This window comes from Trichophyton verrucosum (assembly GCF_000151505.1).
Source record: "Trichophyton verrucosum HKI 0517 chromosome Unknown contig00368_1.f1.exp, whole genome shotgun sequence".
NCBI lineage: Eukaryota > Fungi > Ascomycota > Eurotiomycetes > Onygenales > Arthrodermataceae > Trichophyton > Trichophyton verrucosum.
The window spans coordinates 1-26,063 of NW_003315394.1; the positions used below are offsets into that span (position 1 = coordinate 1).

General features: G+C 49.5%; 9 protein-coding genes across 9 annotated transcripts; 4 read left to right on the forward strand and 5 right to left on the reverse strand.

Moving 5' to 3' along the window:
- Positions 1-362: 362 nt before the first annotated feature.
- On the forward strand, positions 363-1,619 carry TRV_04774 (uncharacterized protein; the record flags this gene model as incomplete). The annotated part of the gene is made up of 4 exons (XM_003021055.1): positions 363-660; positions 730-1,031; positions 1,090-1,251; positions 1,320-1,619. 4 exons carry the CDS (start codon positions 363-365, stop codon positions 1,617-1,619), a joined length of 1,062 nt encoding a protein of 353 aa, XP_003021101.1.
- Positions 1,620-2,077: 458 nt separating this feature from the next.
- Positions 2,078-7,067, reverse strand: TRV_04775 (class V chitinase Chi100; the record flags this gene model as incomplete). Its single annotated transcript, XM_003021056.1, has 7 exons — positions 2,078-3,213; positions 3,297-3,393; positions 3,448-4,232; positions 4,271-4,534; positions 4,686-4,968; positions 5,023-6,932; positions 7,010-7,067. 7 exons carry the CDS (start codon positions 7,065-7,067, stop codon positions 2,078-2,080), a joined length of 4,533 nt encoding a protein of 1,510 aa, XP_003021102.1.
- Positions 7,068-8,013: 946 nt separating this feature from the next.
- TRV_04776 (uncharacterized protein) lies at positions 8,014-8,751 on the reverse strand (the record flags this gene model as incomplete). Its single annotated transcript, XM_003021057.1, has 1 exon — positions 8,014-8,751. One exon carries the CDS (start codon positions 8,749-8,751, stop codon positions 8,014-8,016), a length of 738 nt encoding a protein of 245 aa, XP_003021103.1.
- Positions 8,752-9,541: 790 nt separating this feature from the next.
- On the reverse strand, positions 9,542-10,405 carry TRV_04777 (uncharacterized protein; the record flags this gene model as incomplete). The annotated part of the gene is made up of 1 exon (XM_003021058.1): positions 9,542-10,405. One exon carries the CDS (start codon positions 10,403-10,405, stop codon positions 9,542-9,544), a length of 864 nt encoding a protein of 287 aa, XP_003021104.1.
- Positions 10,406-11,771: 1,366 nt separating this feature from the next.
- On the forward strand, positions 11,772-13,262 carry TRV_04778 (uncharacterized protein; the record flags this gene model as incomplete). Its single annotated transcript, XM_003021059.1, has 2 exons — positions 11,772-13,008; positions 13,144-13,262. 2 exons carry the CDS (start codon positions 11,772-11,774, stop codon positions 13,260-13,262), a joined length of 1,356 nt encoding a protein of 451 aa, XP_003021105.1.
- A 2,071-nt stretch (positions 13,263-15,333) lies between these two features.
- Positions 15,334-16,809, forward strand: TRV_04779 (uncharacterized protein; the record flags this gene model as incomplete). Its single annotated transcript, XM_003021060.1, has 1 exon — positions 15,334-16,809. The coding sequence occupies one exon, from the start codon at positions 15,334-15,336 to the stop codon at positions 16,807-16,809; it is 1,476 nt and encodes a 491-aa protein (XP_003021106.1).
- Positions 16,810-17,199: 390 nt separating this feature from the next.
- TRV_04780 (uncharacterized protein) lies at positions 17,200-18,615 on the forward strand (the record flags this gene model as incomplete). Its single annotated transcript, XM_003021061.1, has 6 exons — positions 17,200-17,265; positions 17,371-17,488; positions 17,584-17,733; positions 17,777-17,898; positions 17,955-18,519; positions 18,587-18,615. 6 exons carry the CDS (start codon positions 17,200-17,202, stop codon positions 18,613-18,615), a joined length of 1,050 nt encoding a protein of 349 aa, XP_003021107.1.
- Positions 18,616-19,538: 923 nt separating this feature from the next.
- Positions 19,539-22,817, reverse strand: TRV_04781 (uncharacterized protein; the record flags this gene model as incomplete). The annotated part of the gene is made up of 3 exons (XM_003021062.1): positions 19,539-19,697; positions 19,761-21,661; positions 21,773-22,817. The coding sequence occupies 3 exons, from the start codon at positions 22,815-22,817 to the stop codon at positions 19,539-19,541; spliced, it is 3,105 nt and encodes a 1,034-aa protein (XP_003021108.1).
- A 1,514-nt stretch (positions 22,818-24,331) lies between these two features.
- On the reverse strand, positions 24,332-25,300 carry TRV_04782 (uncharacterized protein; the record flags this gene model as incomplete). The annotated part of the gene is made up of 3 exons (XM_003021063.1): positions 24,332-24,517; positions 24,590-24,949; positions 25,028-25,300. The coding sequence occupies 3 exons, from the start codon at positions 25,298-25,300 to the stop codon at positions 24,332-24,334; spliced, it is 819 nt and encodes a 272-aa protein (XP_003021109.1).
- Between the last annotated feature and the right edge of the window lie 763 nt (positions 25,301-26,063).

A 26,063-nucleotide genomic window follows, 5' to 3' on the forward strand; every position in this document is an offset into this window, starting at 1 on the left:
CTTCTTTTTCCGTAGAGTCCTGAGAGTTGCCGCAAGAGCGTCCAAGTTACTTAGGGAACGAAGGTAAAAAGGGGGAACTTTATTTTTGTGATGCATAAAAGGTTGTCTTAGGGCTAGGGCTTAATAAAATCACCTGACCAACACAACAAAGGAGGCTTATTAAGCATAGGCTAGTTATTTCGTCCACTTAAATTCACACAAAAAACTTCAAGAACTTCGAGAACTTGACCTTTTGTTTTTCTGCCGTCGTATTTTTGACGCGTTTTATCTTGCTGTGCCCCAGACCCTGTCCCAGACCGTTGAGCCCTTGCCCCGGAACATCACCTTGCTGAAGAGCCATATCGTTAATATTTACTTTAAACATGGAGTTCAAGTTTGACTTTCCCATAGCATCGAGCCCGGTCCCCAGCAGCTCCTTCAGCCAGCTCACCAGCGTGTCTTTCGGAGAGGCGGAAGATCTTGATCGTCAATGCAGGGAGCGGTTCCAAAAATATGTCCCTGTTAATGCCCAGGACGACGTTGTCCGTCTGCTCGCTGCATTTATGGATCATCTCCCAAAAGATGGCTCCGTGAGGTTGATGCAGGATATAATAGCTCTAGATGGCGATAGTAAACTTCGCCAGCTCAGAAACCATCTCGTGGATGCCGTGCTAAAGTCCAGTGAGTACTCCGTATATATATCTGCTATTTAAGGGAGAGCTACATTTATTCAGGCTAACGCTGTTTCAGTGCAAGCACCAGGTGGAAAAACTCCTGCTCCCACCCCATCTCCCTGTGTCGACACTCAAGTGCAAATTGAATCTCTTGTCGTAACATCAATGAATCCATCCTCTCGCAGCGAACAGTCTATACTCAAAAAGGACTGTCTTAAGAGGGACGGCTATCGGTGTCAGGCTACCGGTCTTTGGGACGACCGGTCCGTCGAAAGAGGACTCATAATTCCTAACGATCATAAGGCCTTAACAACTACTGAAACTGCGCATATCCTTCCTTTTTCTTTGGGGAAGTTTGACGGGGATAAAGCCATCGAGGTTAGTGCTTTCTCATACTTAATAGCTCTATACGCGGTATTCTAATTAAAACGTCTAGACTGAGAACAAGGCAAGAATTTGGCAATGTCTATACAGGTACTTTCCGGGCTTACACAGAGTGCTCTCCCCGGAAACCATCAATACCCCTGCGAATGCTATCACACTCGACCACTCTCTCCACCCTCAGTTCGGCTCTTTCAACCTTACTTTCAAAGAAACAGTTAGTACTCCGTACAATATTTCCATTGAGTATGAGTGCTGGATAACTAACAGGTATCGCCATAATAGGACGACGCTCATGTTTACAAAATCATAAAACACACCCAGGCAAATCACATTGCGTTCTTTTTCCTCCCTAGCAACGGTTTAATGGCTCTTCGTTGCGAGGATAGTTCAGTCCTAATGCCAAGCCCATTTCTTCTCTCAGTACATGCGAGAGTTGGAAAAATATTAAAAGTAAGTGGGCTAAAGGACCGACTCGAGAAAATTATGTATACCTTATTCCTCCCTTCTGAAGTTGATCCTAGTGGATCTACCGATCTAGGGACGATCGTGTCCAATAGGCTGCTTATACTAACGGACGTTTAAGAGACTGTCTTAGTATTGTTAGAGCATAGTGGCTTCGGCATCATTTCATCAGCATTGACTCCACCTTCAACTTGAGTGTTTTAAGTGTCGGCATTTTTCATACTGCATCATCGGAACAGAACGCGCTAAATGTTTATCTCCATGTTTGTCATTTCAATTCATGTTTTCTCCCTTTGCATGCACTTTGAACATGTATTGCAGCAGAGTCTCTCTAAAGAGCCTAATTTCATAAAACTTGTGCCCTGGGATGTGTTAAACATGGCCAATCCTAGACCTCCCGAATTACATCCCAAATTAATAGTAAGGAGTTTTGCTACTGTATAGCGTAGACTCTAGAGAAACGTGTCTAACTCCCTAACCCTAATGCGTGTATATATATACTCCAACTTATATATAGTTATTCATTCTTGACTCTTGAGACAGGACTGTAGTGCTCCAATTTATCCAATTGTATGAAATCAGGATCCATTTGAACCTTTGACATATGGCGCCTTGTAGTCGTATGGAGGAGACTGTCCGTTGTAAAAGGGGTCAAATGTGAGGAGGGTGAAGCCTGGATCCAGGGCAGCAATACCAGATGGCCAACAAGGGTTAGCCTCCAACCCATCTCTACATGGTGGATTTGCCGAATGACCCCATGAGGTGAAACTGAACTCGGGTCGCGTGGGAACGTCGACGAGCGCCATCGTCTGCGTCAAATCCCCAGCCCTTAAGACCCTCCTATTGACCCCTGACGCCCGCTCGACCTTCCTTCTAAATTCTTGATCAGAGAGAGCCTTGACTGGGCCGATGAAGCAAGCTCCTGACCATATCTGGCCGCCTCCTCCATTTTCTCTGCCAGGAAGCCATCTTATCAGTTGTCCCTGGGCATTCAATCCACTGTTTGTGCGCGCCGGATCGTTGGGACCGAGGAAGTAAGCTGGTGGATACTCATCTCTCTGACACTTAGTTTGGGCGCGGTTGGCTCCGTCCTGCCACCCGGCACCGCTATGCTGTGAAGACCATGCTGCGACTGCACTGCCTTCCTTCCGATCGTTGGCGGTGACGGCGGCTTCGGGGGGGCAGGTCAGCGTTGCCCAGTGCGGATTGACTCGAATGGCTGAGCTGTAGTGAAAACAGGCTTGTGATAAGGATTTAGCACAATCTGCTGTTGTTGCAGTGGGCGTTGGTCCGTATGAAATCGATGTGATAATTAACTCCTGCCTTACTGTTCTGCTGGAGACACATGACTGCACTCGGATTGTATTCTTGGCTCTGCCGAGGCGCACCGTTTCCTTACTAGGTGGGATATAGCATCTCTTCTTTTTCGGCCCTGTGGGTTTGGGCTTAGTAGGCGCCTTAGGCCGGGGCTGCGTGGGAGTTCTCGGGTTACCCTCATCACCCTTTTTACCACTTCCCCGGCCAATATTTTTTGGCTTTCGGAAGCTTGATATTCCCTCTGCCACTCCGCTGAGGATATCGAAGGCCTTCTTAAGGTCGTCTGGCACAAGGTCAGATCCGCCACATGGGCTTAACCACCACTCAAACGCGCCGGCAGGGTCTTCCGTCTCAGAATAAACGTATGAAGCCAATTGTGCAGCTGTCATAACGGCATCTACTCCCTATTGTTAGCATCAATAGATAGAAGAAGAAGAATGTGGGGGGGGGGGGGGGGGGGGGGTGGGCATAACATCCTACCCAAACCAGCACTGATGGCTCTCCCCGCAGGAGGAATAATCGCCGTGCCTATATCTATCACCAATTTGATAGTTGATAAAAGAATATAGCAGCCGATCTAGTACAGTTAGTAATGTTCCCCTCCGTGGCTAAATGGAGTTAAACGACGTACCTGACCGATGGCTGGCAACGCTTCCAAAAAAGTTGTTGCAAGTTCATTGAGAAATACACTATCACATAGGCACATCCCATCAGCAACTTCATGCATACTCGAAGGATCTCTTACCCAGGGCACTTCCTTCTCAAGGGGCCAAAAGCCTAGGCAGCCCACGTTGTACATTCTACCGGCTTCTTTGGCGGCGTCAATTTCTGGTTTGCATGCACGGCTGCATTGTTCCAGGCCTATATGGTCATATGGGGCATCTTTGTAGACAAAACATCTATGTGAGTTTTGCCACCTAGCGTCGGATGTATTGAAGGCATCAGGGTTATCGCCAACCATTTCTGGTCCATCGTTGCTCCAATCAACTGGGGTTATGCATATATCGCCTGGACAGAAACCATACTTGCAGGAGAATATGCAAAGGCGGGTCATTTCCACGTCATTTTCGTCCTCGGCTACAACGTTGACCCCAGAATGTTCTTTCGGCAGGTTCCTTAACGGGCCCATCTCTAGACATGTACACAGACTTTCGGGGCAGAACCCCAAGTAGCAGGAGTATTCACAGAGGGATCCAGTATCAAGTGTTTTATCCCCTCCCCGAATACAGCCCATCCCGGATGAGGCCCTCTCAGGGGTCGATTCATAATCGGTAGATGTGAAAGACTGTAGGTCAACAGCCCAATCAATACTACCAGCAAAATTCAGGTCCTTCCAATCAGCGCGCCGTGTATCCTTAGTGACAGGCGTCATATAGCTGATATAGTCACCTCTTATATATCCAAAGTGTGTTAACACTATGCTAGAAGAGGGGGTTGAGACAGAGTCAACAAACCTTTATAAAGCATAACATCCGTGTTAGAGGCATCGTCATGGAACACATTAACACCATCACCACGCTTGATGATCTCGTTAATCTCTGCAAAAGAGATATAACCTGCAGTCTTAGTACATCGGCCCGGTTGCGCATCTGACTGGGTTCTAGAGCCAGTGAATTCACATAATGGTCCCCAGCAGCCGTCTTGGGCCATATGGAATGATCTACCATAGCTAGATTCACCAACAAAAATCTTATTGTTAGGTACACCTGCTTTGGTAACTATAACCTTATATTAGCACTTATGTGTAAAAAAAGGGATAGATTTAACGTACTCATAGAAAGAGCATTGCGTGTCTCCGTCAAGTTAACTAGCACTCAAACGTTAGTAGCAAAATATATAAATCACGGGTAAGGAAGGACGGGTTCCTACCATGGCTTCGGATACATTTTCCTGACGGACACATATCGAATGCATTTGCATTACCATAGTCCCACTGACCGTGTAGGTCGTAGGTCATATAGACGATATAGTCTATAGCTCTGGCGATTGTATCAATAGGAAATGCCTTCAGATACCAAAATGACGCAGGGGCTGCAATTGATACTGATTTATCTGGGCCCATTTTTTGCTTCAGGACAGTAATAAACCTGAGATAGGAAAGACCATCACGCTTTTCGCCAATTGGTTTACCACCAACCGTGATGTCTGGTGCCTAATAAAAATAGTTAAGACGAGTATCAGTGTAAGAAGTAAAGTTAGGACTCACTCCCGGGTACTCCCAGTCAATATCGATACCATCAATGCCCTCATCTTCAGCAAATTGGGCGAGGTTGCTGGCGAATGTGTCTCGATTGGTAATAATAGCAGAGCGTAGGATATTATACGTAGCAGCGTCGGTTGAATATGCCCAACCGCCAAATGAGACAATACGTTTAACATTTGGCAGAGCTTTGAATTCCTCCCATTGCTCTTTGGATTCCTTGATAATTGGCTTGAAAGTGTTAGGGTCAATTTCAGCAAAACCCCAGTGCATATGGGTATAGGATCCGTCAGTATTGGCATCTTTTGCCTTTAACTTTAAACAATCACGTTTAAGGTTGTAGGCTTCATAATAGCCAATCCGCTGAAAGCTTGCCGGTGGTCCCGAATTTTGCTTGATTTCATTGCCACAGTTAGACACACAGGTATTCTCGTAGCCCTTCTTCTTGCTACCCGGCCCTCCTCCTTCGGGCGCATTGATAGTACAGTGCCCGGGGAATACACCACAGTAGCCCCAGTTACTGCAGCAGGATTTAAGAGGACATGGGTTGAGATCAGCTAGTGAGATTGATTTGTTGGTTGGTTTTTGTGTACCGGGGACCAATGGGCCGCACTCAGCGCCTTCCTGAGGCGCAGGCATAGGTGCCGAACCATCGCTGATACATATCTTGTAGCCAACTAGAATGTCCTTACATTCAGTCCAGGCCCAAGTTTTGGCCTTATTCCAGTTTTCGAGGTCAGCAACGGTAACGCGATACTTCCGAGCAATGGCGTCACAAGAATCTCCATTCTGGACAATATGGCTGGCACAGGTGCCATCTGGATCAGGCTTTGGCGTTGGTGGTGTATAGGGATCTCCAGCCGAACAGCAGATGTAATTATTGGGCTGCAAAGTTGCGCAGAGATCTTGTTTGGGGTTGAATTTGAGAAAATCGGCACCCCTGATACCGCATCGCATAGAAAGAGAGGTGCAGCTGTCACCAGGCATGATTTGGATGTAGCGACACACATCGCGTTTGCCAAGGAAGTTTGTGTGCAATAAATTATGCCTGATCTTTAGAAGCCGAGGGTGACTATGGGTGCTATCGTGAGTACCGTTGTTGGTGGTATCATTGCCAGAGGTGATGCGCATGCCAGCGATATCCATCACCTTCACGTCTGCTAGATCTCCTAGAGACTTTAACCCCGTCATGCAGTTCCCTTTGCTCCATTCGGAGACTGTCTTCTGGACTGCTGTAAGATCGCCAGTGGTATCTATGTATATTCCAAAAACTCGATCTGATTTACGGTCATCACCGCACAACTGGACAGCCGTGTTTGAGACCGCACCACGGGTCCGTATGTAGCTCGACAGGGCACTGAGCGCTGATTTTGCAGTAGGTTTACCCAGACCAGGGCCAATATAGAGCCCTACAGCGGTCCCGTTGTAATAGGCAAACAGAAAGTTCTCGTCACAGTTATCTTTTGCACTGAAGAACTTCTCCATGCCGTCAAGAAGGCGAGTAGCATGGGTAATTTTTCGTTCATTGCTGGCCCCAATAGCCAGATTTAATCTGTCCTGGACTTCGGTGCCGGTGGTAACACATGCAGGTACGGTGTCAAGTCTTCTCTGGTATAGTTCTTCGGATTTCTTGGGGTTATTGATCTGCTTGGCGGCAAAAGCGTGCGATATGTTGGAACTTGAGGTACAGGTGCGCAGGAGTATGGTAGACTCCAGGTCGTCCAGCGGCTGGGTAACGGATAACTGCACAAGAAGCGGCTCCTGGCAACGGCGCAAGCGATCCACAGAGAAATAGGGGATCCAGCTATGGATGTTTGCATAGTCAACACAAGGCAGTGGGCAATCATGCTGGTCAGGATAGTAGGTGGTAGGGTCTCCAATGGGAGAAGGATCATGTTCACTCAAAGGCAACACCGCTTGGGAGCCGTTGAGGTTGATAGCAGCGTAGGTCCAACTTGCCCCCCCATAGAAGGGCAGCTGAAACACAACTCACGCTTGACCTCATTATGGTAGTGAAAGCCTGTGATTATAGAAAGGATGAGAGGTGGCATCCATCAGGAGCAGCTTGCACGCAATATATATATATATGCATGCATATACCTCTATAATCGCCACATGGAGGGTATCCAAACACTTCAAGTTATGTGGCCCGGCTTTCCGAGTACTGTACTTCGTCCCTCTAGCTATGTTCAAGCTATTAATTACTCCCCTGTAGTACCTAGATTGCGGCGAAGATAGGACCCCTGAAGCGGTTATTGTAAACCGCAGCCCCAAGAAATATAGCCGCATAATACTAGTATAGGCAAGCCTGAGACCTCGTATGGCAGGGGCTTCCTCAGTGTACATTCAAACATAGTGATAAAACAGGTATTAGACCCCTTCAGCAGCGCTCCGCTGCATGAAAGAAGATTGCACGGACTTCCTAATTAGGAAATTTGGTTGCAACCCCCTTGCTCGGTGGCATTTGTATACGAGATGTGTTTGCATCAACTGATGCAGTCTCTTTCGAAGTTAAAAGACTGCATATAATTCCTAATGTAGTTAGAACTAATGAGTAATTATCCGATGAAAAATTCTGCGATATCAAAGATCGAATTAGGATATTGCTTGGATATTATCAAGGACCTGCAGTCATGGAGGAACACACCCAAAAGCCGCTATATAACTCTATCGAGCAAGATTATCCGAACTTCATATCAACACCTAGCCAGGCTGAGTTATCATCGCGATTTCTAGGGGCAGTTACTGAGACCCCTATCGGCTCCGAGTCACCAGTCTCTACACCAACACCGGGGTTCTTCTCATCAACACCAGTACCTAGCAGCCAGATCAGTGAGACGCAGCTTACCACTGCAACAGGGGCAAGTCCTCGAGTAACTCGTTAGGAAGAGCTTGAAATAGTTTCTTTTGTTTTTCAACACTAGACCAGGCATGATGTTAACAATTGAAAATGTACGCCGTACCCTTAACACCATGCATGCCTGCTATATCGACTGTCTATTCATTCAGGGCTTCATCATAGTCAACCTTCTCGGGATATTTCTCCGTCAGCCGCTTTTGTATATCTTTGAGACATTCTAGCTTGTTGTATTTTTCAAGGTCAGGCCAGCCATGCTCTCGATATATCTCCTGCAAAAACTGGATAAACTGAGGCGAATCGCGGTAATTATAGACATCAATAACAGTGCCCGTACTAATGGGGATAAAGAGCAGACGGCGAAACTGGTCCTTGATAATCTCAAAGAAGTCTGGGATGGACCAGTATGCACCCTCGGCGCGCCACTCTGCCTCACTCATCGAAGCGTACTCGTACGGGTCGTCCCAGACTCGCTCACAGGGTGCGTTGGAGTCAAGCTGAATATCTCCGGGACACTCTGGCCAGTAAATAACACCAAGCTCTGTGTCGAGTAGAAGAGGGTAATTAATCCGCCCACCACTTGTGAGGCCGATAACATGAGGCGGCACATCATTCGCGCCATGGCCCTCTGAGCACTCTTTAATGCCCTCGAGCTCCAACCTGCCCTGGTTTATGGACATACAGGACTCCTCCCAATTTTCAAATTGACTGCATGGGAAGGTCAGGGGTTTGCCGTTTCCTAGATTGCGTATATAGGGAAGATGCCGCAGCAGCGCCGCGACTTCGTTCGTCTTGCCCAACTGTTGTATGGCACTAGGGGTAACCGATGGCCAGCCTCCTTCTGGCGGCTCCAGGATATCGCTCTCCTTCAGGTACATGGCGGTAAGAAACTGGTAATACCCACGGACTGCGGCGATGCACTCCTCGCGTGAGTAGGTGATGTCACAAAGCTCCGGCATATTGGCAGGCGGGCCCGTTTGACAGGTTGCTGCGCAGAATGTTACTGGATGCTCGTTCAGCTGTGTATGACGCCCGTACCCGTATCCTTATTGTTCTCGTAGGATATCGCAAACGCGCGCGGGTCGGATGGTGGAAATTTATATCCAGAGGGGTCACCTGGAGACAGTAACAACGAGTTAACAAAGGATGCAGCGCCCTGGCCGCCAAGGCCTGGCGTTTCAAGAACACCGAGTAGTTAATTCATAACAATTGGTGATCAGGCGAGCCCTAAACTATCGGAAGCTGCAGCTAACCTCCCGTCAGTGCATCCCACCGGAGCCAGGGCTGATGTCTTCCGACTGAGGATTTTCAATAATAGGTAGTTATCAATTCAACGGATCAGCTTTGCTAGAGTCCTAAGGCGGCTTTAAAATTGCAGAATGCTATTCGTTGGATTTAACCCCTGCCTATAATTTATGCTCATTCTATTGGTTGCTATAACTTCTTAGAGTTTATGTCTATAAAATTAACCAATAAACAGCGTTGGTTCCCATTGAAAAATATATGGTTGGTTTGGTCAGTTGGGTAGACCATTTAGCTTTCGCCAATACAATTGTTAGGGGATAGGGGGATATGCAAGTATAGGGGATGACGCCAATATAACAGTAAATCATCAGTTCTTCGTTCCAACTCTCCCGGCCATCAAGTTCATTCTGAGTGAGGTCTCGGCTATAGTATTATTGAGCTAATGAAGGCGGCAGCAAGCCCAGCACCGGCAGCCACTAGAGACCCTGGCCTGTTTTCGGCCCGGCCAAAAATGCTGTTTTTCATAGGAGTCGCGGTCGGTTGGCTATGGCCCGTAGCCGATGCTCCCGCATCTGGCATAGCTGTTGGCCCGGATGTGGTCGATAGTCGCTTCGAGGGTTCAGAACCAGGGGTAGGCTGTGCGTGAGCGTAGCATCCACCATAGATTCTGGTCAGGTTCATCCACGCCCTACCGCCAGGAATCGAAAGCATGGCGTCAAACCAGCCAAGTGGACACATCTCGGCGGCTGTGAAGACCGCAGAGCTATGTGACTTCCACCACACAGAGGCCACGCTACCGTAGGCGGAGTAGGCTGGTAGCACAGACGCGGGTATCGAAGTGCTGAGGCTGCACCAGTCAGAGGACTCAGGAAAGGGGCAATCTACTCCCTTCGTTGCTGCGACGCAGTCCTTGATCAGCTCACTGCCATGAGAGTAGACAGCAGAGTAGAAGGCGCCAGTCGGCCTCGGAACATCGAAGTACTCGGTGAGATTCTGTGTCAAGCATTGCCATGGATCAATGGTAACGGTTGGCCGCTCGTTAGGCAGGATGATGGTAATATCGTCGTCCGTGATATCTTTAGCGGCAGCTATAGCCGCGAGAAGGAGTGTGAACGTAGCCCGCATTTTTCTTATAGGCGCTGTAAAAGCTATGTAGCTTCGAGTGAAAGATATGGATATGGGTTGAGCAGCATGGAAGGGGGCGGAGTACAGTTCATCTCGCTTTTTATATATAATAATAACCGCCAATTTTTTCTCAGCGGAGCAGCGCCGCAGGCCAGAGCACATCAACTCCCCTGCAGGTACGGCGCAGTTGAGACACTACTTCGTTACCTGGTCCTGGCACAAAAATTATATTAACTATATGCATTGGACCTTCTCCACTGTTGACATGCAGTGGATCCATTGCTATTGTTGTTGTGTGCGCCAGCAGGGACTGACCGGCAAACGAAAGTCTCCACCAGGCCTTGCTGGGAGCTCGATATACTTAGTTATCGCGGAACGAAAAACTACGTACGGCGTATTAAGGTCCTGGCGTACGTTCGAAAAGAGCAGCAGATCAGCTTCGACCTCGCAGCAGATGGGAGCCAAGTGCTATGGAGTCTGGTTGGTTATCCAATAACTCCTTCTTATTTCTCTCCATCAAGGGTTGACAGCTTGTATTGGCTCGGGGAGAAGCGAATGTCACCCAAGACAAAGCATGCATATCCTGGGATTGTTTGTATCATGTCTCCTCTGCATGGGCTGGTATAGTCGGTGTTGCCCCTTTTCAGAACACCGATAATATGGTGCATCAAGCCAACATTAAAAATGAATGAATGAACCGCCTGGCTGGATTTGCGAGTTTTTTTTTTTTTTTTTTAAAGAACTCAAAAGAATTTCCTCCGGAGAAGGTTCTGGAGTATTTAAACGCACTAATTTCGGACTAGGCTCATGTCTATACCTGGGTGTTCAACGTATACACATGCAGATACTTCGTGTGGACGGGAGATTTCCTTAAAATGTCTCCAACCGTTGCAGGCGAGCTATGCAGTCCCTGGCATTTCAGAAGTGCCTGACAGCTTCGAACCAGTACCTCCTTTAGAGTGAGCCAGATCCCTTTTTGGAAAAGCAATTTATCATAAGCAGGGAGAGTTGGCAAAGCAATGAGAAAACGGAGGAGGCTTTAATATCGTCTCCTCCATCTACTTGGATAGGTCCTCTCCGGTCAACGCTGTACGTAGATAGCTTGCGAAATTGCTCTAACCGGTCCCTGGTCGGGTTCTAGCTGCTTATTATCCCAGATCCAGATGTGGAGGGCGACATGTTCAGGAACTTGCATAACTAATGGAAGCAACTTATAATGAAAATATGAAAATAGTTCGCCCATCCGCCACACCAGTTAACCAACTAACTAGCCAATGAAATGGAAGACGCTTACTAAGCGTCGCTTGAACTGGGTTTAAAACGCACAAACCAAGCCAAGCTCCTCCATATTTTTTTTTTCTTTCTTTCTTTCTTTTTTTTTTTCCCCCCTCCTGGACTCCACCGTTGTGTCAAAACACAACCCCTGATTCGAGCCTGCGTGAGTTTTGATCGCCGTTATTCCAGCCTCATATAACTATCCTTGCTACTTCTACGGCAGCTACAGAGTACACTTCCCGAGACTTTGAAAATGGATCCAAAACTGACGGACGACGAAAAGTCTCGCGTGAAGGACCTGAGAGCTGCAGTCCGGAGGGCCCGCCAAGGGAGCAGCGAGGAGGTCTATGGGTCAGAGGACTACTGGAAGTATAGCAAGGAAGAGCTTGACGGTGAAGACAAGATAAGTGATTTGAGATTCCGTGCGCTGCAGAGAAACAGTGATCTATCGGATCCGAGTTTTGAACAGGCTGCGCAAGAATACAAGTCGCAACAAGAGCAACGGAGTGCCAAACGACTTTCTATACTGGAGAAGGAGAAGCTTTTCGATAAGAGGAATAAGATTCTCCAACAGTCATCGTCGACTACCACTAACCTCACATCTATGCGTGCTGCTTATGTGGATCTGCTTTTGACGATCCAGAGCAAAACAAGCCGTCAGAAGCAAAGCGACTTTTCAAAAGACGTCCTGAGAGCCTATGGTGGAACTACGAAAACCAACAACACCACGTACTGTTTTAGTGTCCTGGATGGCACTCGTCGCGAGAGAGATGAGTTTGTCGCAGCACACATCTTTCCGCTCTCAATTGGACCTAAGGCGATGGAATATATCTTCGGCAGAGATGCAAGATATGAAATAAACTCACCAAGAAATGCTTTGCTTCTCCCGAAGAAGATCGAAAAACACTTCGATGCCCACCAGATCGTCGTTGTTCCGGCTAAATCAGACAACCCGGACGTCCGAGAATGGCAATTTCTAATTGTCGATAAGTCGGGGCTCTGGAACGAGTACGTGTTTCCAGGTGGGGAAATGAAATTCTCTGACCTACATGAACGAAAATTGATCTTTCCCAATGACTTTCGTCCACGAGCGCGATACTTATACTTCCATTACCTTACTTCGATGATTATACACTTCAGAGCGGCGCAGAAGACTGGTATAGTTCGCAGTGAGCTTCCAGACGCTGAGTGGCCAGAGCTCACGAGAGCATGGGCTACGCACGGGGAATATCTAAGGGACAACATGATTTACGGCTTTATGGAGGAGTTGGGACACGATTTGCCGGAAGATCTCAAGCAAAATGCGTTAACACACTGTGCACCCATTCGTTCGAACAGTGAAGCAGAGGAGCTTGAAGAAGTCATCGATTCGTTAGGGATGATTCAAATAGGCAGTGACGATGACGATGACGATGACGATGACGATGACGATGACGATGACGGTGAAGATGGGAATTTTGATGAAGATGATGAGGAAGGGGAGGCGGGTGGTATGTCGGTAAATTGATGTGGATGTTTTTGGAATTTTGCTGTTGTTGATGAGTTCGTTACCTTGAGGTCGAGTGGATGAGGTCAGCAAGCTAGTTAGTTAGTTAGGGCGGTGAAGGCGGGCAGAAAGTTGACAGCTTGCAAGAAGCGAAGAGACAGAAAAGACAGCAAGAAAGGCATCAACTTCACATCAACTTCAGGCGACGTCGCTCTTGATCCATTATTATTACTACACTGGCGGTCGGAGAGAAATTGATTATAGGTAGCTGATATACAATAGCCTAATACATACTCCGTACTCGTGCTGTGCTGCCTTGAATCCCCTTCGCGTTGCGTCGTCGCTTGTGCTCTGCGCACACATCATAGCTCAAGATGGTAGGCCTTTAGACACCCGGCGATATCTACGTTTCCCAGCTAACCAGCGTGGCTGTAGAATTCTCTATTCAACGCTGCCCTGAAACAGTCAGCGGCTGTCCGTCGCGACCTGGACACTTTTGCGGAATCTCCCACCAGCGGACCAGCAGCTCTACAAGGTACCACCATCTTACTACCCGGAGGTACTAGATCCCGGTGAAGGAGCCATGGGTTGACTATATACAATACTATAACAGGACAGATATCTGCATCCCTCACATCCTTTTCACGAACAATAGATGATTACTCCTCGCTCTCGAAGAAGGAGCTCATACCTGCCAAACAAGAGAAAGCGTTCGAGCGGGTAAAGAATTTCAGAACCGAGCTGGCGGACTATAGGCTGCAGTTTGACAGATTACGCAAAGAGAGGGAAGAAGCTGTACGTATAACCTGTGACGAGTGGCTGAGATGTTCCGGAGCTGAACTTTTGGTGGATAGCAAGTTACTGCAAACAGAAATGAACTACTAGGCCGCAGGCCTCACAATGCAGCGACACCCGAGAATCCTTATGCCCAATCGAACCTATCTACGCAACATTCAGCGTTCGCGAGCCCCCACCGACAACAGGCCCATGCAAGCGGCGGGCTTAGCTTCGGCGCTTCACCTTCAGACTATAACCGAGAGACACATGCCCTACGAGAACAGTCGTTCTTAGCCAATACAAATAACCAAATAGATGAGTTTCTTGATAGAGGCAGAGCTGTCCTAGCTGATCTTGGCCAGCAGCGCGAAATGCTAAAAGGCACCCAACGGAGGCTATACAGTGTCGCTAATACGTTGGGAGTAAGCGGAGATACAATACGGATGATCGAGAGAAGAGCCAAGCAGGACAAATGGATATTTTGGGCAGGGCTTGTGATATTTATCTTGTTCTGCTGGGCAGTTCTTCATTTCCTGCGCTGATACGGGGGTTGCTGACGACCTCGGTATTTTCAATCAATCGGCGCCATCGAGCTGCTGTACAGGAGGGAAGTAATTGGTTAACAATAATGGCTCTTTCTTGATGGTTGTCTCGATAATCTTCACCACGGCCCTCCTACCTTGGCTTCAACCAGCTAAGCCCCCAAAGCTAGTACCTGCTACCGGAAGCCAAAAGTATCTCCCAGTGGCGTTTGCGAAGGGATACAACACCTCTACCGTGCCTCGCTATTCCAGCAGACATCGGATAACGTCCTCGAGGCCGACAGCAAACGAGGCTTGAAACATTTAATTGGTAATGGCTGAATCTGAATGCCAGTCAAATAACTTGACAAAGATGTACGACCAAGCCTATCTGCATAGTTACGAGAAGGCTATTGTATACAACAATGGAGACGTTACTGCTACTTGTATCAACATGAGATATTGTTTAAACACCGCATCATCTCTCCCTCAAGAGAAGCGTGTAGTTATCTATGATAGCTCGTACGAGGTATATTCAAGGATGACCTCATCTTGTGGTAGAAAAGGGGTCAAATCCTTCCCGCTCATCAGGATGTCTCCATCGGACTAACTACCCATGTCACAGCACTCTATCAAGCCAAACATCAAAAGGCGAATGGGTTGCCCGGTGGCCGTTATCAGGCCAATCATTGATGGAGCGGCTTTGCTGCCGGGCGTCTGTCCCGTCCAAAGGACGCTTAAGTCCTCGTATCAACTGGGGCTATGCTGGCTTCGGGCCAATCAGCCACAAACGGGAAAACGCAGCGACTTTGTTCAAGGATGAGAGTCCTGCAGAGTAAATATATAAATACGATGTTCAGCCGCGTTTTTGTGAAACGTCTTTGCTGGTGAAGAGGAGGTGGGATTATTAGTCATATGACTTCTGCTACAGCTGCTTTCGACTTCAGTTATCGAGCTGGGTCGGAGTGAAGTCGTCAACTAAATGAGATGATTACCGATGCGCCATCACGTCGAATGTGTTTTATATACCGATGATCCGCCATACGAGACCCGGACGTGAGCTATGGGTGTCGATTTCACTATACGCACTGTGCATCTTGCTGCTGGTCGAGGGTAGCAGGGCGGCACCAACCTCGACTTTACCAGCAGCCGGAGCCAAGTTAGAGCCCCGGGGGATCTTTGGTCCTAACGAGACAGCAGCGGGGGATGATTCTGTTCTCTGCGTCTTCCCGATAAGCGGACAGTATGGCTTTCTCTCTCGCCTGTTATACTACGGCTCCCTTGTCTTTGCCATCATCGGACGAACCCATAGATGGCTTGTTCTAGGAGCGTTGGCATCTGCTCTGGCCTTTGCAGGCTCGACTTCTATACATATGTTGACGCTGGTCACTTCCAAGACACCGGCGTTTGATTTGGACATTCTCGCTGCATGGTCGATTCTGACAACGGGATGTCTGGCCTTTGCAGCACTGATACATTGGTCTTCATCTGTCAGGAACTCTGATTCGAGAGTTGTGTTGATTCTGTGGGGTATGATGGTTGGCATAGGCTGCGTGACGGGCAGGGCATTGCTGCTGGATGTCAATTCCCAGGCTGAGCCGGCCTGCAGGTCCTCGAACGGGACGCTTCTGAAGGCACAGTCTGAGCTGGCCAGCGGCATGTTTAATTGCACCTACAAGTGCTTTGGAGTCCGAACGCCGCTGAGAGACCCATCTGAGATCACAGTGATGCCAGCCAAGGTGTTTGTTGGGACGTATTCGACATTGACCGTGGCATTGATGGCTCCGATTCTCGCTGCTGCGCATAAGAGCATGTCTGTGAACTTGTCGCTGCACTCGCCTTCTGATCTATGTGCACACTGGGTGCTGGGCTACCTGAACCATTCTCTGAACGCCCGCCTGTCACAGCACATCTACAACGCTGCGTGCTCAACCTGGTACGGCGGGTACATCCTGTTGCTGCGGTATGCGAGCACAGCCAAGTTCCAGTCCAACAAACGCCGCCTTATAGCCATCACGCTCATCTGTCCACTGCTTGTTATCGACCTGGTCCTCGACATCCTGACGCCCTTTATCTTCATTGCAAACATCCTCATCAACGAAATCAACCTGATGATCAACCACTTCCCCGTCGAAGAAGGCATCCGTTCAATCGGGCAGTGGTCCCCCATGGTTTCTGCAGCGCTGGTCATCCTCGCCGCCATCATCAACCAGCTCACCGAGCGCCATCGAATACTGAAGGAGAAGAAGAAGGCCGCAAAGTCATCCGACCCTCACTCTGGACTGCCGGTCTGGTCTCACTCCCAGACATGTGAATCGCAGACCTCGGCTAGTCCCTTGGTTTACGACCACAGAACCCGTCACGGAGACACTGATCGGAAGCCAGGACATCACCATCACGCTCAGGAGATCGGGGTTATCGAGAGAGACTTCAGTCGCCAGGAGACGCTGCACACAGAGCTGGAGGACTATCCCAAACACTCCCCCAAGGCCTATATACGGCCATGAACCCCCCTGTAAACTTCAGCCAACCTACCCCAGATCGCCGCCTATGTACTTAGCTAGCCTAGAACTGTAACTGAGTAATGTTAAGTAGTAGCGAGCCTGCCATGCCACGGCCAGCATCTTCCCTGCTGTCTGATGTTTGATCGCTGTCTCTCTTTGCTTTTCTTCTTGATATCAAAATCCAAAAGTTTGACGCCGAAATCGCCGGCCGAGCCCGAGTGCACGTGACTTCCCGTCCGAGAAAAAACATCAACAACTTTTCGACTTTCGACTTTCGACTTCGACTTCATCTTCTTCTTCTTCCCACGAGACAAGCAAGACAAATAACGCCGACCGCCACAACTCCCTTCTCACCCGCTGTTTGTTGAGATCCCTCATTCAATTGCATTCACCATGTTCGCCGCACGCCGCACCGCCACTCTCTTCCAGAGACGAGCTTTCTCTGCCACTGCCTCCCAAGTAAGTGACGCCGGCCCCAACGCTTCCGGGGAGCTTCGGTACAGCTTGACGGAGCATTCCTTCGCTGCAGGATATGTGTGCTAACGTAGAATTCGGTTGCTATAGGCCTCCAAGGTCTCCGTCCTCGGTGCTGCCGGTGGCATTGGCCAGCCGTTGTCCCTGTTGATGAAGTTGAACCCTCGTGTGTCTCAGCTTGCTCTCTACGACATCCGTGGTGGACCCGGTACGTAGCTACGAAACACCCAATTGCAGCCTCCAAGCTCTGCAATTGAGGTGAACATTGAAGAAGAGGCCATAAAACTGACCGGTCGATTGCAGGTGTTGCCGCTGATTTGAGCCACATCAACACCAACAGCGTTGTCAGCGGCCATGAGCCTACCCCATCCGGCCTCAAGGAGGCTCTTGAGGGATCTGAAATTGTCCTCATCCCCGCCGGTGTCCCCCGCAAGCCAGGAATGACCCGTGATGGTATGTTTGCTCGCTGCTGTTATGAAGCATCAATGGAAAATAGGGAGAGGTTTTGAAGCTGACTTGTCAGACCTTTTCGCTACCAATGCCTCCATTGTCCGTGACTTGGCCAAGGCTGCCGCTGAGCACTGCCCCAACGCCAACATCCTCGTCATCTCCAACCCCGTAAGTACTTCATTTGCAATAGTAACAGTCGAAATCGCCGTCTAATGTACGAATAGGTCAACTCTACCGTCCCAATTGTTGCCGAGGTCTTCAAGACCAAGAACGTCTACAACCCCAAGCGTATCTTCGGTGTTACCACCCTTGACGTCCTCCGTGCCTCTCGCTTCGTCTCTGAGATCAAGAACACCGACCCAGCTGATGAGAAGATCCCCGTTGTTGGTGGTCACTCCGGTGTCACCATCATCCCACTGATCTCCCAGTCCAACCACTCCGACATTGCCGGTGAGGCCCTCGACAAGCTCATCAACCGCATCCAGTTCGGTGGTGACGAGGTTGTCAAGGCCAAGGCCGGTGCTGGATCTGCCACCCTCTCCATGGCCCAGGCCGGTGCCCGTTTCGCCGACAGTCTTCTCAAAGCCACCCAGGGCGAGAAGAACGTCATCGAGCCCACCTTCGTTGACAGCCCCCTCTACAAGGACCAGGGTATCGAGTTCGTTGCCTCCAACGTCCGTCTCGGCCCCAACGGTGTTGAGGAGATCCTCCCCATCGGCAAGGTCTCCCAGTACGAGCAGAAGCTCCTCGATAACTGCCTTGTTGAGCTCAAGAAGAACATCCAGAAGGGTACGTTACTTCTCATGTCCTTTGTTTCTCTTTATAGACCACGGCTAACTGTATATTTTTTCTGCAGGTGTCGACTTCGTCAAGGCCAACCCTTAAATCGTATCCTCTATGATGAAGCCTGCCCGTCCACTTTAGTATCCCTACCACTACTGTACTATGTTTTTCTCACCCTCTACCTCAATCCTGCCTACGATCTCCCAAGGGTTTCTAGTTTACGTGGCGTGTTGAACGTTAGCGGCTTGCTGCAGATCTAAGTCCCTTTTCCTCCCTCTAGCTTGTACTTTAAATGGCCAATTTATGATTCTATATCATCCACCGATTCCTGTGGCGGTAGACTTAGATCCCGGTTGACGTTTCGACTTATTTTGTAGATATATATATTCTGGATATAAATATTCATTTCCATTACCTCCTCGCACCCATTAACCAGGCTAATCAATCAAGTTTGTCTGTCTCAAACAAATACTAGTATCAAATGAAAACAATGCCATAAAAAGCAGAAAAAGAGAACAAAGAGTACACCAGGTGGTCAGTATTATTCCCTCCACAAGCTCATCGGAACATTTAGAAAGTAACAAAAAACCCCTTGGAGGTGTGACACGGGATGGACGGTAAGAAAGGCCGAAGTAACGAGGTGTTTTATATCTAATATTGCGTTTTAAGAGCATTGATGGAGGGAGTGGTCGAGTGGAGTTAAAACAGTGTTGATATCATAGGGCCGGGTAGGTAGATAGTATTGTGGTAAACCGGTAGAACAAGACTGAAGGAAAAATAGAGAAAGGAAGATAAGACACTGAAAATCGCACCGGGGGAATTGTACCAGGACCAGGACCAGGGCCAGAACCAGAACCGAAGCCAGAAGTATTATCATAACCATAACTTGAAACGTAAGAGAAAAACAAGGGTGAAAGGTATGGTGAGGTTGAACTAGTAATGACACTGGCGAAGTGAAGGAAAGGGAATATTGATGAAAGGCATAAAGAGAAATGAGAAGGGAGATAAAGGAAATGAAAACCACATTAAGTGTAGCTTCTCATGGCGTCCAAGTAGCCTGTTCCACCCTTGAGATCCTGCTCGAACGTCTCTGCTACGTCTAGGACACGCATAATATGTTGCATTGATAGGGGCACTTTCTCATTTATAGCCAGGGCCTGAGCAGTGCGTACTGAGTTTTTGATCTATATGTTGTTAGCTGGAATTGAACTTGAGCGCAAAAAAAGTAAGTATAGGAGCATGCTTACCTGTCGACCGTTTAGGTTATGCCTAGCCAGAGTATCGTAATCCTTATCCGTGAACTTGACGACCTCGATGCCTTCCTTGGTTTGGACACGGTCAAGGAACATTTTCCAAACAGACCGTTTAGCCTTGGTGGTCAAGTCTCCGTATCTCAGGGCAACGTGGATACGTGACTGGAAGGCATCATCGAAAGTCTCAACGCGGTTCGTAGTAAGGAAGAGAATACCCTGGAAGTACTCTAGTAGACGCAGGAAGATGCTAACCAGAGCATTGCGGTGGATATCTTGAATCGTACGCTTCTCAAGGAAGACGTCTGCCTCATCCAGCAGCAGAACCGCACCCCATGAGTGGGCGATGTCAAGGATCTTATTGAGTTCTCCTTCGAGGGTGCGTGAGTCTGTTCCCAGCTCGCCCGCACTGACCATGTAAAGGGGTCGTTTGAGCAGTTCGGCAATACCCTCTGCCGTGAGTGTTTTGCCCGTGCCAGGTGGGCCGTGAAGGACAGCTACAAGACCCCGGCCTTTACCCTGGATAACATCGTCGATGTTTTCAGCGGCATGGAAAGTGTGAGATTCGACAAGGGCCTTGACGATAGACTTTTGGTTTGCGGGTAAGACGAGGGAGTCAAAAGCGCCAGAGTTCCAGTCGATTTCCGTGATGCCGGAGACGGTGAATTCAAGCCAGAGCTTTTCACTGAATGCAAAGCCGAGAACGACAGGAGAGGCTATCAGGAGTTCTTCCTCAGTGAACTCGTATTCAACCGTTCCGCCATCTTCAAGCTTAGTGATGTTTTCCTTGGGGATCTCGTTGCCGTTTTCGTCGCATTCCATTTCGACAACGTGAGTTTTGCCCTCTTTATCCTGGACGACCTTCAGTCGGGTCTTGGGCTTGAAGGTTTCATCGTTGCCTTCGCCACCCTCAGAGCCAGAATCGGAGCCGCAGCAGCAGTCATCGCTATCGTCATCTCCGCCTACTTCCATGATCAGATCAGGTTCCTTGGGTTTGACGGTGCTGATGGCATAGTTGGGATTGATACGACGATGCAAAGCCGGATCTACCATGATGCGTCCGTTGATGTTGACCTTGATAATGCTTCGTTTGCGCTTTACAAACGCCATGCCCTTGTGGAACCTGTAGTTCATGCCCTGCAGGGAAACAAACTTCTTTCCACGTTCGATGAGCTGAGCCTGCAGCGCCTCGGGATCACGGTGGTATTTGAGAGGGTAGCATGCTAAGCTGGAGATCTTTCGGGGGCCCTTGAAATGGTCTACTTCGGCAGACATAGTGCCCATGCCGAACGACTTGCCGTCATATTCAAGATAGCGGCCTTCAATAGAGTACCACTGACCTCTCATGAAGGAGGATTCCTTGGTGGCATACTCGATCTTGAAGGCACGCGGTTCATCGGGCGTGCCATACGTCTGTGTGTAAGCAATTGTGTTTGGTTTGAACAAAGCCCACAGCAGATCGTATGTGATTGTATTATTGTCCAGGAGCGGGTATAGGGCGTTCTTTGTCTCAGCATAGTCCTTGTCGAGATACTTGACAAGGATCTTCAGGTGAGCTGCCTTGGTGGCAGCTCTCTTCCGGTTCCTCTTCTTCTTCTCTGACTTGGATTGTGCCTTGAGCTCATGCATGTACTCTCTTGTCTCTTCAAGGTAGAGGAAGAGAAGGTTTGGGTCAAGGACTGGGGTATCCTGGACGAGGCTGACACCCTTGACTCCATCCATGATGTGGGCCAGGGCATCTCTCAGGGGTTTGCTCTTGATATCGACGACGGTATCGGTGTATCTGTTTTCCCAGTCAAACTTGCGGCGGACCGTGAAGATGTACTGGTCCCATTCATCTGCTCCGGGATCTTTCACCGTTTCCGTGAGTTTGTAGTTGTGGATGGTGCTGTCCCATACTATAGTGAAAGTCAGCTATAACCGCTCATTGAATGCATAGATGACCGGCTCTCTCAACGGGGGGGTAAATAGGGGGGAAAATAAAAGAAAATGGGGGAAAGGGAGCTTACGTTGATCAACTCGCTTGAAGGCAACCTTGGAGGCTCTCTTATTCTTCTTAGTCCTGGGTTTGAGCTGGCGTTGGGAAGTGTTATCTGCAACAGGTTGGTTCATGAGACGTGCACGCCTGATCGTTCTTCTGTCAAGCTGGTTAATGTGATTGATCTGTTGGGCGCGCTTATGCATGTCCCGAGTAATATTGGCGGCATTGCTGCTGACGACATCATAACCGCCAGTGTCGCCTGGTATACTAGATGGCATGTGTTGCGGATTCTCCAGGTGATGCTGCAACTGCTGCTGCTGTTGCTGCTGCTTCTTGAGCAGCTTCTTGACGATCTTCTTTGCCACCTTTTTGCTCTCCTTTTGCTTCTTTGACCCCTGGTCTTCATCTGATGAATCGTCGTCATCACTATCAGAGGAGTCCTCGGTGTCTTCCTGCTTTCGAGACCGAGATTTCTTCTTCTCCTTCACCCGTCTAGTCCGCTCATTGGTCTTCTTTTTCTTCTGCTTTGACTTTTTCTGCTCAGACTCGGACTCTGACGAGTCTGAGTCTGAACTGCTGTCCGAATCCGAAGAGTCCGAGTCGGAGCTCACCTCTTCCTCGTCCAGGTCGCTGTCGCTGTCACTGCTGCTGTCACTCGACGAGCTATCCGTCTCGACCTTCTTCTTGCTCCTCTTCTTGCTCTTTTTCTTATTCTTGCCGGCCTTGTCTGACTTGGAGTGAGAGTGAGTATGTTTACCACAGCCAGGCTTCTTGGCGGCGGCAGTAGTGTTGGCCCCGTCTGCTGCCAGCGAAGGGTTGACCTCTGTCTTTGCAGCCAGGTTTTCCGCTGTGCGGTCCTGCTGCTTGATCTCGAGACTATCTCCCTTGTCACCCATGCTGCCGGCTGTCGTTGTAGTAGTAGTATTGGAGTTGGAGTCGTCCGGTATGGCTGATGATGTAGAAGGCGTGGACGGAGTGAGAGAAGCTGCCGGAGTGTCTCTCTTGGAGCCGTCGATGGTCGAAGACGCAGTTGTCGAGCTCTGGGGAGGCGGAAGAGGTTCTGAGCCAGCCATGTTGGAAGCTGCAGAAGGGGCGGGTGCTTGGAGATATATAAATATATCAAGCAGTGCAGAGCAGGCAGCAACCGGGCTCAACCAAGCTCAACAAAAAGGGCTAAGAAAAACGGCCCAGCAGGCAGCAGGACAGTGTAGCGGTGAGAACGCGAGCCTCAGGGCCCAGTTGGCAAGCCGAAGACGGGGGCCAGGGGAGCTGTACGAAGCAATCACTGTGAGTCAGGGCCGCCGGGTCAGCTTCAAGCAGGCAGCAGCACAGGGATGGATGGGGGTGGATGGATGGATCAACAGGCAGATGCGATGCTGAACCGGCCAGTGTCTTTTTTTTCACCCTTCACGGCGAGCAGGAAAAGCCCAGAAGTCGGGAGACGCTCCCTCTGCAGGCGCTCGAGAGGCGAACAAGCCGGCCCAGAAGCTGCCCGGCTGAGTTGGTGGTTGGTGAGAGGTGACGCCGGCCTGGCTGGCACAGCGAGAAAGTGAAGCGGCCGGCCAGCCAGTCAGGCGCGGCGAAAGCGCCGGCGGTGGAGCTGCAGCCGCCTGGGGGAGCGCAGGGATCGCGACAGCTCAGCTTCCCGGCATTAGCACTGGTGTACATACTTAAGGGGGGGCGCTGCGAAGGGGACCGCAGACGGGCTGCAGGCTGCAGGCTGCAGGCTGGCTCTTCGTCTCGGGGTCCTCGTCCTCGCCGTCTCTTCGACAGAGTATGGACTCTGCTGCTTCCTGGGTCAACAAACAGCTTAAGCTGGAGCCGGTGGGCCTCTCCACGCCCGGCGCTCCGAGCCCCATCCCTAGCGGCCCCGTAGTTAGCCCCCGTAGCCCCCGTAGCAAGGCCCATGTCAGCCCCTAGGACGCCGATGAAGCCCCCAGGCAGGCCTAAGCAAGCCTCAGCTGGACCTGGCTGGCCCCTGAGTGGCTCCTCCCACGCCCCAGCCAGCGCCTCGCGTCAACGCTGGACAGAACAGTCGTCGCTCGCCCCGTCCCCTGGCCCCTGTCCCGTCCATGGCCTGGCCCACCCTGCTCCACGCAACAGCCAGAGAGCTGCAGGAGGAGTCGGTCTTACGGCGTTGCTTGTTAGCTGCTCTGTGACTAGCTGGTGATCTGATGGTGGACTCGACCCTGCGGCAGATGTGGCTCGTCGATGGGCAGAGTCCTGGCTACAGAGTGATACTTTTGACATATACGGAGTACGGATACTTCTAAGGGGGAAAAATCTCCATTGTTGGTTAATATTCACTGACTGCCCTCAAGGATGGTAAAAAAGGTACTCCGAGATCGGCCTGCAGGGGTACAGATGAAGCTGCAGTGACACGCTGGAGGACTTCCAAGTATCCGTTCGAGCCCCCTAATTCGTTCCAGTTCCGTCTATCCTAGCCAGTCACCATGTCCATCCAGCATGTATGTCTGTAAGAGAAAGAAAAAAAAAAAAAAAAAAAAAAACGAAGTGACTGCTTTTCCAACTAGCATAGTTACCAACGTAGTTAGCGATGTGTCGGGTTGGCTGGATGGCTGGCTGGTTACTCGTCGATCCCGTCAGCCTCCTTGGTAGCCATCTTCCGTCCAAGATCCTTGAACTTCTTCTGCAGGGCGGCTGCAGGGTACCGCTTCCCGCCAGCTGCCTCCATGGCATCCGCAATACGGCACCACTTTTCGTTCTCAAACTTGTCCTCGATATCCTTTTTGCATTGGATCAACTTTGCCTCCTATTCACACAGTTAGCACATATCATGGATACCAACAAGTAATAAATATATATAAATAAATAAAGGACTAACATCCTCAGGGCTGAAAACGGTAAAGTTCGCCTTGATACGCTGGTATCTGTTGGACAAGGTACTGCCACCAACGGTCTCGCCCGTGGCCTTCTCCCATGCAGTCTTGATCTCACTCCAGGGCTTGTTCTCCTCATCTTTCATGCGAAGAAGCATCTTGTCCTCCTCACTAGCCTCGTCAAAGTTACTGGGCAAGGCGCGCTTGCCGGCTTTGCTGGGAGTGCCCTTGGCAGGGGTAGCGCGCTTCTTCTTAGATGGCGTCTCCGCTTCATCGTCAGCCTCTTCGGCAGTGGCGGCGCCAGTAGCATCGCCAGCCTTGGCTTTGCGGCCTCTCTTGCGAGGAGTAACGGGGATCTTGGCTTCCTATATTGATGTTAGATGTTAGATATAGATATCACCACAGAGTACAGTATTTGCTCTGATGCATGAACCAAAACAAACCTCTTCAGTCTTGATTGCTCCGTTAGTAGCCTTCTTCCCATTGGCGCCTCGTCCCTTGGCTGCCTTGGTATTGGCGACCTGGGCTTTAGGCGCCTCGCCTTCGTCATCTTCAGCCTTCACGTCGTCGGCGTCTGTGGGTTCAGGCGCTTCCTCAGACATCTCGGAGGCGGGAGTGGACTTCTTGTCCTCGGAGACCTCGCCCTCGCTCGCGTCTTCCATCTTGACGTCGAAGGGTTCGGTCTCCACCTCGTTCAGGGGAGTAAATTCAGGCATTTTGCTGAATATCCGGTGGGTTTTCAGGCAACGAAACTGTTGATAATGGTATTTCTGTACGTGTTTCTACCAACAGAGAATGAAAAGCAGAAGTTGTAAAGAAGGTGTGAAGAAGAAAAGGAGGAGGAGAAAAAAAGAAGAAGAGGAAGAAAGTGGGAGAAAATTCCGCAGCTCTAGATAGTGCAGTAGCTGAACGCTACACGATCCTACTTCAGAATTTTCTAGGCAGATAAAGAAAAACTGAGGCTAGCAAAGATACTTCCCTGGATCTGAGAAGCAAGCGAGAGCTAGTGCAAGACCCAAATAAGGGAGAGAATAGGGCAAGCTTCACTTCTCCTGTTGCTCATCATCTCTTAACTGAGATGCTCTAACATGACCAATGTACCAAAAGGAGTACACTTTATACATTTCAAAGTGAGAGCTCCTTTTTTACAAATAATTTTATGGCAATCTTCTGCCTATAACATCACCTTGCAGCAACAGGGAAAGCCAACAGTACCAGAGCCAGAAGAATACCCGGTAAGCCGCCCACGTCGGTACAGGTATACATCATATACCTGGCCATCATCAGAACGCTACTTTCTCAAGTAGCTTATTCATAACAAATGTGCCAAAATGTTTACTATTGAGGGTATCTTCACTTTCTTCCACTTCTTTTTTCTGTTTTAGCATCTTCCATATTGATATGTTGATGTTAATCTTGATGTTGACGTTAAATTTCTTCGACGTTCGAAAAAAAAAAAAACTTAACTTAAATCGCAGG